The 12,268-nt window shown below is 37.3% G+C and overlaps 1 protein-coding gene across 2 annotated transcripts in view; it reads right to left on the bottom strand.

The window, feature by feature from the left end:
- The window catches only part of TOX (thymocyte selection associated high mobility group box), a 387,018-nt gene that overhangs the window by 18,909 nt on the left and 355,841 nt on the right, over nucleotides 1-12,268 (bottom strand). For both annotated transcript variants that reach the window (XM_069099996.1, XM_069099995.1), the window contains one exon: nucleotides 12,136-12,216. In XM_069099996.1, the coding sequence (XP_068956097.1) occupies nucleotides 12,136-12,216 (81 nt within the window). The remainder of the gene's footprint in view (nucleotides 1-12,135; nucleotides 12,217-12,268) is intronic.

Raw genomic sequence — 12,268 nt, forward strand, 5'->3', positions numbered from 1 at the left:
ATATATATATGTATGCATGTATAACTTATCTCCATAAGGACAGGAATTTTCCATGTACATACATGTGTGTATATATGATAAACACATTCATTATATACACATGTATGTGTATTACATACACATATGCATGTACACATATGCATATGAATTTGAAAAATATTAATTGAAAACCCAGTATGTATGAGGCACTGTAGGAGATTAAAACATATATAAGCCCATGTGAACACTTATTAAAACATGTGTGTGTGTTTTAATCTCTTACAGTGCTTGATACATACTGGGTTTTCAATTAATATTTGTCAAATGCATCTTTAGAATTTTCTCAAACATAATATTAGGTAAAAACTAATAGCTGATGACTATTAACTCAATATTATCTATGGAGTTTGACACAATTTACCTTACTCACAAAATATTTCCTGAGGATATTCTGTAGGAGTTAAAGTTGGCATAGTTTTTGGCATAGAAGAAACCCTTAAAAATTCTTTTTCATTTATTCATTTATAAAAATAAGTTAATCTATTTTTATTTCCATCCCTTTGTGGTACTTTGAAGTACATTTGAAGTATCATCAAGGCCTATCAAAGTTAATGGAAACTCTTCATTGTTAACACCATAAACACTTGTAACAGTATTGTCGTCAACATTGTAAACTATTTTTTTCCACACAGTTTCTCTTTAAAAGTTCTTTTGTCTAGTAGTCCATTCTGGCATCTATTTCTGCCATAGATCATGCTGGTACTTAAGCAAGGATGGTCTCAATTACTAAACATTAAAAAAATCTTTTTTTAGATTTCAAAAAAGTGGTTCTTAATTTTGTTTTGCCCTATTGTAAATGGAAAAAGAATGTGACTAAAGCAAGTCAAATATGCTTATAGCGAAGTGTCTTTCAATTCAATGCCTGTTGAATTGAATTTCTCACTTAAATAGAATGAATCAAATCTGTTTATAACCCCCCACACTAATAACTTTTCTTTGATCTACATTTCACTTGACAAATGTAATTGTCCAGTGAACACTCATTTGAAAATCACCTGAGTGAAGCTGACATTGTTATGAGAGGAATTTGCTCTTATGATTAACTTCTGGGTGTGCACTGGTCTACTTTCTACAAACAGGCACATGCTGAAGGTCTTTCCCCATAAGGCATAGTGACTTCATTAAAGAACTCAATGGCATTCCCAGCTAAGACGCCTCATGGAGCATGCCTTTCAGTATCCTTTTGAGATGTTAAAAATATACAGTATCCACTGCTCTGCTCTATGCTGCAGGATCCTCTAGGATTCATTATTAATTAAGTTTTTGGTTATTTCAAATCATCTCAGTCCCATTTACTCTAGATAATGAAGACACTGCTGTATATGTGATTGCTTCCATACTATGGCAATATGTGCTATAACAGTGAAAGATTGACAAAGCAATTGTTATTTAAAATAGGGAAATATCAACAGAAGATATAAAACTCACTGGAGGTAACACCACGGGAGTTGCCGAACCAAATCAAATTAATAGACCATCTAATTTGATTCCCTGATTTCAGCACTGACCACTACTTGATGTATTGGGAATTAAACAAAATTTTATGTACCTATTCTATTGTGCTTTGTTACATATGGGGGGGGGGAATTCTTCCTGGCCCTTGCAGGTGATTAACTTGCACCCTGAAGCATGAGATTTTATTATCTTTAAATCACTGTCTGGGCTTACAGAGCTGCAAATTTTATGTTAACAGTCATAAAATTATCCAGCCCATTTTAAAATTCAGACACAGTTTTTGTCTCAATGGCTTTCCATGGATGGCACTGAATTCTTCCACTTTACCTCATGCTGTAAAAAGAAATCATTTCTTTTATTTGTTTGAAATTTACTGCCCTTCAATTTAATTTGAGTGCCATGTTTCTGTATTATGGGCATGGTAAAAAGGATACTTCATGATTTGATCGAATATTATCTTCCTTCTACTTCCCTTGTACATCAAAGGGAGGCTTCTCATGTCATTCTCTTTATAAGTCAGGTGGAGAGGTGTCAAACATGTGGCCCATGGGTGCTGGCACTAGATTAAAATGTCATTGGGAAATAACAAAATAGAAAGACAATAAAACATAGATAACATTACATTTTAAGACTACATCAATATGTGACCACAGGGATCTTTATGTACATATTAGTGGCCCTATTTATATTTGAGTTTGACATCATTGGTCAAGTGGAAAAAATACTGGATTTGGAGCTGGGTATCTGAGTGCCCTGGCTATTTCTATCTGTGATCTTTGGCAAGTCACATAACTTCAATTCCCTCATTTGTAAGATAAGGGAGCTGGACTAGATTATCTCTAAAGTCTTTTACAACTCTAAATCTGTGGTCCTGTAATCTCATGAGATAATGAGAAGACAAGTTTTTTAAAGTTAGAAATGAGATCTCATAAATGAATGCATACCTCTGGGTGAGTGTTGTCTCTTGCAAGGTATTCACCTTCAGAGGCCAAAAACATATGAGAACATTGACACTGCTCCAAACCATTTTAAAAAAGCCTGCTTAGGAATTGTCTTCCTGGTTATTGGCAATGATTTTAAATACAGTGATAATTTTTCATCCTTTGAGGGTAGATTTGATTTTCAGGAACTTTCCAAAACCATGTGGAATCAAATCAATTACTGAGTTGGGTGATTACGTTGGTAATATTGTTTTGATTCTAAAATCCAGTGTGATTAGGAAGTAAGGATGTTCATTATCTTGTAGAACAGTTTATAGGCTTTCTCTGGAGGCAAATCCAAAAGCTGCACAATGGCAGCATTAGTAGAATTAGAATATTTTTCAAACAGTGCTTTAAAATGTATTAAGTATTTTGCCTAATATAGTATCATTGATCTGCACACCAGTTCTTTGAGGTGAGTGATTTTACTTACACACACACATCTCTCTCTCTCTCTCTCTCTCTCTCTCTCTCTCTCTCTCTCTCTCTTTCTTTCTTATCCCCATATTATAGATGAAGAAATGGAGATGGAGAACAGTTAAATGTCCTGTCCAAGGTCATATGATTGTCTAAGACAGAATTTAAATGCAAGAATTCCTGATATGACTCTATATCTATTGTACTACTTTGCTTTTTAAAACATATATAAGCTCCCATGGTGACTTTAGAAGACAATAGAACATATATATTTTTTTTATTAAAGCATTGGTCATCCCATTTCCATCTTTTTTTTTTTTTTTGCTTTTTGGAGGGGAAGGTAGGTCAGTTGGGGTTAAGCGACTTGCCCAAGGTCACACAGCTAGTTTTTGTGTTGTGTCTGAGGTCGGATTTGAATTCAAGTCCTCCTGACTCCAGGGCCAGTGCTCTATTCACTGAGCCACCTAGCCACCCCATCCCATTTCCAGCTTAGGCCCTATGCAATGCCTTCAAAAGACTATTCTTGGTAACATCTGGGCCTTTTCCTCCCTACTATTCTATCTCTCAATCTGTATTTCTTTTCCTCTTGTTCCAACTCTAATTCCAGAAGCTACATGGAACCATTCATGCCAGAATACCCTTGCAATTTGTGTTTCAGTACCCACTTGTCATGCCCTTGGCACTTTTCTGTAGTGCTTCTTAAATTGCTTTGTAATGATTAAAAATTAAAATGTCAGAAATTTAAGATGTTCTTGATAAAAAAAAATCCTTTCTTCCCTTATACCACATGTTTACAAAATAGTTTTCTTGTTTTTAGTTTTATTTACTATTTCCTGTGATTGTGTTCCATTCCTATAGCACAGTAAATTGCAGGGGCAGTCAAGGCCAGTGATTAGGGATCAGGAATGTCTTATTGCACCCAGTCTAACTCATCACCATGACTAGAAGAAAAGCTCAAAGAACATTACGTGGAAGTGTTCATTCGTTTGCATGATGGTTTTGATTCTCAAATTTCTTATATTAATTGCTTTTAGACCTCAATTTCTTTCAGGTTTAAATAGATCAAAAAGGCTGCCTACATTAATTGGGCAGTATTCCCTTTAACAAAATAATCTAACAACTTCAAAGTAGGTGCTGTTAATCTTTGGCTTGATTTCAAGAGTTGTTTCCATCTTTAATAAGAATATGAATGAATGCTCTCTAAGACTTGACTGTTCTCTTTAGATCAGGTATGAGGGAGTTAGGGCATAAGGAGAGCTAGGAGTGGGAAGGTGCTCTTAGGTCCACAGCGCCTCCTGCTGCTGGCTGGGAAGAAGTGCTCTCATTGGAGGGGGTGAGGGGAGGCAGCCTGAGCCACATCCAGAGGCTCAGATGCTTGTCAGGATGCTACAGTATGTGGCCCTCTGACTCAGGCGGTTTTAACTGCAGTATCCTTTTGATGAATCCATTAATGTTGAGAAAGTACTTATCAAAAGTCAACCAACCAGCTAATTAGCACTTATTAAACATTTCCTATGGAGAAGCATTATTCTCAGTGCTGGAGATGCAAAGATAAAAGCCAAACAATCCTTACCCTCAAGGGGTTTACAATGTAAAAGGGAATGGGGGGGAAGAACATATGTATGTGAATATTATGTGTGTGTAAATATACACTCACATATACATATATATAGCTACATATGTGTATACATATACTCACACACAAAAAACAAAAACACATACACTATTCACAAAGATATCATGGATGGGAAGGTTCTAGAAGCAGAGGAAGACCAGAAAAGACCTTATTTGTAAGATGATACTTAAACCTGTTGATAAAAACAAAGCTAGAGGGAGAATATGAGGGCAAGGGTGAAACCAATGCAAACAAAACAAAACATGGAGATGGGAAATGGAACACTGTGAGGAAATGGAAGAAGACCAGTGTTATTTGTCTATAGAATATATGGAGGGTACTAATGTACAAAGAAGACTGAAGATTCAAGAAAGGACACATTTGCAGAAATAACAAAGGGGAGTTTTCATTGGAACACAGATGTCATAGGGAGACACATAAGAAATTGATTGAGTAGGGGGTAACATGGTCTGACTTCCACTTGGGGAAAAATCACTTTGGCTGCTGCATGGATTAGTGCACGGAAAGACATGAGGTAAGTAGATCATATAGACAATTCAAGATGGCAGCAAGGTCTTAAAGGGAGGAACATGCAACTATATAAAATTACAGACATTTATTCTGATGAAATAGGATACATTTCATTGATATAATTCCACATGAATACCTAGACCTCTCTTTTGTGGTTTACTTGGGTGCTGTTTAAACATCACTAGATTGTAACCCTTAGAGAGAAGGGTTTCTATCGTACTTGCTGTGCCTAGAGAGCATTTGATAGGTATTTGTTGAATTAAGTTGAAGTATGTTTAGTTCTAAAAATAGACATTAATAATAACACACCTATCTAGTTCTTTAAGATTTACAAAGCACTTTCTTCACAACAATGTAAGTAGCACCAATATTATTTCCATTTCCTGGTTTGTTTCATGGATCAAATATTTCATTATCCAGGTGCCTTTAGATTTTCTTAAAGAGTATACTTTAAAATATTTTTAAAAATTTATATTTTACTGTTAAAATATGAGCAAGTTAGTCTATATTTTTCGTGTCTAAGGAGGCTGCTGGCAGTGTAGTGAACAGACTGCCAGGCTGCACTGTTAATGGGATATAAGATCTTCCCCACCCAGCCCATTAATAGGCCTCATGTGGAGTCAATAAGGGAAGTTTGCTTAGGGGAGGCTTGCTCCCAGGAAGGTTTTGCACCTTTTGCTAATTTCTAATTAGGCACTCAATCACAAGGGTTGTGATGCTTTCTGACTCAGATAAGTGTATATATACTCTGAGTTAATATTTTGCTTTGGGGGCTCACTTATGAGAAGGATCTTGTGATTCCCTGGTCGAGATTCGGAGTGGCTATATGTCTAGAGCTCCCTGACTTCTCAGACATAAAGGCTATCTCAGGGCAGGGAGGTATGTAAAGTATATAGTTGATTCAGACAGTCAGAGCCTATCTGTTGGTCTTTATTTCTCTGCTTATACTTTCTCTGAAGTTCAGGGTGCTGCCTTTCCCCCTGAATTAGTGAATATAATTAAAAAAGATTGTTGACCCCTTACACAGCTATCTTTCCTAGTAAAGCAGTTCTAAGAACCTTTGCTAGCAGCCATCCTGGGTATGCCAGTGTGGTTGCTGCTACATGGGCTCAGGTATACCTCAGTTCAAATCCAGCTACAGTTATTTACTAGCTATATGACTCTTGGCAAGACACTTAAACCTCTGTTTGCCTCAGTATCCTTAACTGTAAAATGGGGTTAATAACAACAATTACCTTGCAACTTGATGTGAGGATCAAATGAGATAATATCTGTGAAGTGTTTAGCACAATGCCTGGCATGTAGTAGGTACTACATAAATATTTATTTAATTCTCCCCCTTCCTTTTGCTTCATGTAACAACTTAGAGGGGAATGGTAGTTTAAAATAAATGACATATCCCCTCACTGCCCATGTCTGTAACAAGAGATTAGACTAAATGATGTCTAACTCAGGTGCATTCTATGGCATGAAGACTCACTTATGAGTACAGTACAATTTCATAGGCATTCAGGTACCATCTGCCACTCCCTCCTTCTTCGTCCCATCTCACATGATGAAATGGCCCTACTAATTAACAAGGCTCACGCCTCTGCTTGTTTAAGTGATACCATTCTCTCCTGTCTCCTTCAACAGACTGCATCCTTTGTCATCCTCACTCTTTCACTTATTTTCTATCTTTCCTACTCTATAGACTCATTTACTATTGTCTACAAACATGCCTATGTTTCTCTCATCCTGGAAAAAACAAACCCTCACTTAATCTTTCCATCCCCACTAACTATCATCCTATATATCTTCTGTCCTCTATAGCTAAATTCCTTGAAAAGGCCTCAAAAATAGGTACCTGTGCCTTCTCTAATCTTTACTCTCTTGTTAGGATTTTATAGTCTGGTTTCTGACCATATCATTCCACTGAAACTGCTCTCTCCAAAGTTACTAATGATTTCTTAGTTGCTGAATCCACTATTCTTTTCTCAATCTTCGTTCTCCTTGATATTTCTACAGCCTTTGACACCGCTGATCACTTTCTCTTTTCCTTAATACCTCCTTCCTACCCATCTGACTGTGGCTTTTCTGTCTCTTTTGCTAGACCCTCCTCTAGATCATGACCTTTAACCTTAGGTGTCCCTCAGGGTTCTGTCCTGGGCTCTCTTCTCCCTCTTTATTACTTCACTTGGTGATCTTATCAGCTCCCATGGATTTAAATTAACATCTCTATGCTAACAAGTCTCAACTCCCTTTCCTGCCTTAATCTCTCTGTTGACAACCCATCTCACATTTCCAAATACCTTTCAGATATCTTCAATTGGATGTCCAGTAGACATATTAAACACAATATGTCCAAAACAGAATTAATTTTCTTTTTTTTCTAAATCCTCCCCCTGACTAACTCCTATCTTCCTTATTATTGTGTAGGGCAATACTGTCCTCCCTATCCCTCAGGCTTACAACATAGATCCTGGATTCCTCACTATCTCTCAACCCCCATATCTAAGCTGTTGCCAAGTTCTGCTAATTTCACCTATGCAATCACTTTTGACACTGCCACCATTCTAGTACAGGCCCTCATCACCTCACCTGGATTATCGTAATAGCCTGCTAGTGGGTCTGCTTGCCTCAAGTCTCTCCCCAACTTCAATCAATCCTCCATTAGGCTGCTCAAGTGTTTTTCCTAAAGTGCAAGTCTAGTCATGTCAGTGCCCCCTGAAACCCCAATCTCTTTTACTCAACAAACTCCAGAGGCTTCCAATTGCTTCTAGGAACAAATACAAAATACTCTGGCATTCAAAGCCCTCATAACTTATTCCTCTCCTACCTTTCCAGTCTTCTGATACCTTACTGCCTGACATGTACTCTTTAATTCCGTGATGTTGGCCTCCTGGCCATTCCCTGAAGAAGACTCTCCACACATAAATACTGAGCATTTTCTCTGGTTGTCTCTAATGCCTGGGATGCTCTCTGTCTCTCTCCTCTGCTCTGACTCCTGACCATTCTGGCTTCCTTTAAGTACCAACTAAAACCCTACCTTCTATAGGAAGTCTTCCCCAACCCCACTTGATTCTAATGGCTTTTTCTGTTAATGATTTCCTATTTATCCTGTATATATGGCTTACTTTGTATATATTTGTTTGTATATTGTTTCTCCCATTAGGTTGTAAGCTCCCTGAGGGAAGGACCTGTGTTTTACCTCTTTTTATGCCCCTGGAACTTAGCACATGGAATGGTACATAGTAGGTGCTTGCTACATGTTTATTCATTGATGTGATAATGGGCTGGTAAGTTTTCTGCATTCACTTTCAAGATTAAGGCTGCATCTCTATCCACACATACATAGCATCAGGGTGTTCTTTTCTGTCTGGGCAGTGGGTGTTTACCCCTCTCCTTCAATTTGTATACACACAATAGATAGCTGTACATAAATAGACATTTAACAGCTCCAGCAAAATTCCTACTGCCAAAGAGGAGAAAAATGTCAGAGTAAGCTGTAAAAAAGTGCTTGGTTTTTTAAATGCAGAAATGGCGATTCCAAGCATTTATACAAATTGCTATGTATGGTAGGTTGCAATTCTGAGATAGAATAATACCCAAAGTTGCAACTAGGAGCAAATCTAAGGACACTTGTTTTGAAAGTAAAGGCTTAGTCAGTGCTATGGCGTTCTGGCAATCTGCATAGTGTTACCTATAATGCTTTGTCCTGGAATTTTTACTTTATGTATTGATTTCCACATTTTGGAAGTAGCCTGACTAAAATTCCATTATTTTATGTCTTTAAAAAGAAACTAAACTGAGATGAGAAATGTAGCAAATGAATTGTTTCAAATTTTGTACAGATGAACTCCTCCATCATAATATTAGTCATGGAATCTGAAGACTTTTAGATGTGTTGATGGAGTCCACATGATGAACTTTTTTAATCTAATTTTTATCAGTGAAAAACTATTAACTTCACATTAACTTTACATAATTTTTATATGAAATATATAATTGAACTTTTGCAAAAAAGGGCAGAAAAAATATAACTATAAAAATAGGCTCTGATGAATGAATGGATGAGAAATAAATCTTAGGCTGATATAGAGGGAGTTAAAGCTTTTTAGGTAAACTCCTAACTTTCTGGTCTGCGAGATTTATGGGAAAAAAAAGATATATGAGAAAAAATGTGTCGCATTATATGTTCAAATCACATGTACCTGACTAGGTTTCAGTTTCTTTGTCATCTGGAGAACAATTTACTAAACTTAACTGCTGGATTAAGAAATTTCTTCTTTTCCATTGCTAGGGATGGAGTATGATGCCACTTAAACCAACATAGATAACTTATGTTGTAAAATCTTGGTCCTGAATATCTTTTTTTGTTTGTTTTTTTGAGGGTGGAAAGGCAGGGCAATTGAGGTTAAGTGACTTGCTCAAGGTCACACAGCTAGTAAGTGTTAAGTGTCTGAGTCTGGATTTGAACTCAGGTCCTCCTGACTCCAAGGCCAGTGCTCTATTCACTGTGCCACCTAGTCACTCTGGTCCTAATATCTTAATGTTTCTTTCTTTGTGTTTTGAAATATATAGGTCTTTAGTCTGTTTTGACTTGTTTTGCTTAAGAAAAAAAAATTCAGCCAGACACTAAAAAAAAAGTAATAATTTTTTTTTAGAATGGAGAATTCTGAATTTTAAAGTAGGCATGTCACACATATATCTCGTTATATTCCCAACTGAATTATTATATGTCCAATAGCTTCTCTGAGACCCAGGGTAGAACATATCTGTACATGTCCAAAAAGAAGTCCAAAATTAAGCTTAGTTAATTTGGGTGAGTTAGCTAGACCTCAGGTGTTGCAGTAAGGGAACTATAAAGGTATAGGCCCTGCCTTCTGTAAGGCAATATGGCATACAGAGAAGAGCAGTCAATTTGGAATCACAAGGCCTGAGTTTGAGTTTTGGCCCTGCTAAAAGCTACATTCATGTCACAATTCTAAGAAGATAGTTTCTTATCAGTAAAACAGAGATGAAGACATTCGTATTATGCTGTGAAGGTGTTATCTGGTGTAATGTAAAGTACTGTATGAAAGCAATCTGTTTTCTGCAATAATTTGAGGCCACAGAAGCAACACAAGAATTTGAGACAGCAATAGAGGGCAATCGAAGGAGGGATAGAAGATTTGGAGCTAGGGGTGGCCAGGTAGCACAGTGAGTAAGAGCACCGGCCCCAGTGTCGGGATGACCTGGGATCGAATCTGGGCTCAGACACTTAGCACCCACCCAGAAACACCTGGCTGTATAACCTTGAGAAAGTTACTTAAACCCAATTGCTTAGGGGCGGCCAGGTGGCTCAGCGAGTAAGAGCACTGGCTCCTGTGTCGGGATACCCTGGATCAAATCCGGGCTCAGATACTCAGCACCACACCCAGAAATAACTGGCTGTGTAACTTTGAGCAAGTTACTTAACCCCGATTGCTTTAAAAAAAAAAAAGAAGAAGATTTGGAGCTGGAAGTTGCCTTAACCCCAAATCATATAGGTGGTTAGTTGCAGAGCCAGAGCTCATGAGTAGTCCATTGTAATGGACTATTCAAAGATCTTCCTTGTCCTTCAATAGGCCGAATGTAATCACACGGAGCCTGTGGTGGGAGGAGTTTGTTGAAGAGTGGAACAGAGTTGAGAGGAAACTGGGAGTGAGAGCAGTTAGAATGAAGGGAGGAGAAAGGATGCAGGCAAAGAGACAGCTAGGTTTGTGAGTGTTTGTTTGTGGGAAGGTGTTGCTCTCTGCAGTGTTATTGTGTATAGATTTCTTTGTTGTTATGATGAATTTGGTTTTTTGGTGCTGGGATTTGACTTTTTGGTATCTGAATAAATGTTTTACTTCTGTCTTCTATATGGAGATTCTGTCATATTTTGTGATTCAGAATTACACTGTCATATTCATATTTGTTGTCGGTGCTATGAAATGTTGCATTGGTGCTACATCCACGTGACTACAAAGCCAGTATTCATTTTCACCATTCTACTACATTGAGTGATCCCTGGATTCCTTTAGGTCCCAATCTAAAATCCCATCTCTTACAAGAAACATTTCCCAAAGTCTTAATTCTTTATTAACAACTTCCTATTTATCCTGTATATGGCTCACTTTGTACAATATCTGTTTGCATGTTGCCTACCCATTAGACTGTAAGCTCCTTGAGAGTAGGGACTGTTTTTTTTCCCTCTTTTGGTTTCCCCAGTGCTTAGCATAGTGCCTGGCATATAGCAGACACTAAATGTTTACTCATGGATTGGATGGTTCTATAACTTCATTTTAAAATATTCTACTTTGCTTTGGAAAGTAAGATAATTTTTTTTTCTTCGAAGGGTCTGTAATTTCAGGTCCTAGGGAGTTATCTAATGTAGAGGTATCAAACTCCAGGGGCCTGCAAAACTCCCAAGATTAGAACCATATTAAAAAGTAATTTGGAAATATTTAACAACAACAACAAAATATAACAAAGATAATGTTAATTTGTGGTTTTCTAAATCAATATGCAGTTCACAATGATAAGTTTCCAATTAAGTTTAATATCCTTACCCTAAACCATAGAGAGATTAAGTCACTTACTTAGGGTTACATAACTAGTAATATGAAGTGGCATGCTAAAACTTGTACCCAAATTGCCACGGCTCCAAACCCAGCGTCTAACCACTATGACTGTATCTATATTTGCTACCTGTATGCTGATGCTAGATTAGTTTATTACTATTACTATTAGTTAGTTCATTACTTTCCTGAGTATTCACCAACTAGATTGTGGAAGAAAGAAAGCCTGTGTCATAAATTTAGAGAGAGTTGATCTGGCTCACACAAAATAATTGACTATGGGGAACCCTACAAAACTGATAACCCCTAAATAGATAATTTTTCATTAAGATGAAGAGGTCTTTCTATTCTGCTTAGCTTTGTGAAGCATGAATATCTATTTCCAGAAAAGTAGAGTTTAGTTCAGATTTAGTTTTCAGTTGAGGCAAGTGGTTGTAGCAAATGCCAAAGTCTCCTTTTATGTTTTTTAAATTGCTATCAGAGTCTGTACCTAGATGGCCACAATCTGTCACAATACGAGACAATCATGTGTTACCTTGGATACGAGGCTTGCTCTGTAGGCAGCTAGCTGCTTCAGGTATTCCTTTTTTGCTGCTTCGGTTTTCTTTTTGTAGACCTATAAGAATGAGAGAGAGAGAGAGAGAGAGAGAGAGAGAGAGGGAGAGAGA

The sequence above is a fragment of the Petaurus breviceps genome, unplaced genomic scaffold (genome assembly GCF_028583685.1).
Source record: "Petaurus breviceps papuanus isolate PSGF00001 unplaced genomic scaffold, PetGlider_PUasm1.0 38, whole genome shotgun sequence".
Taxonomy (NCBI): domain Eukaryota; kingdom Metazoa; phylum Chordata; class Mammalia; order Diprotodontia; family Petauridae; genus Petaurus; species Petaurus breviceps.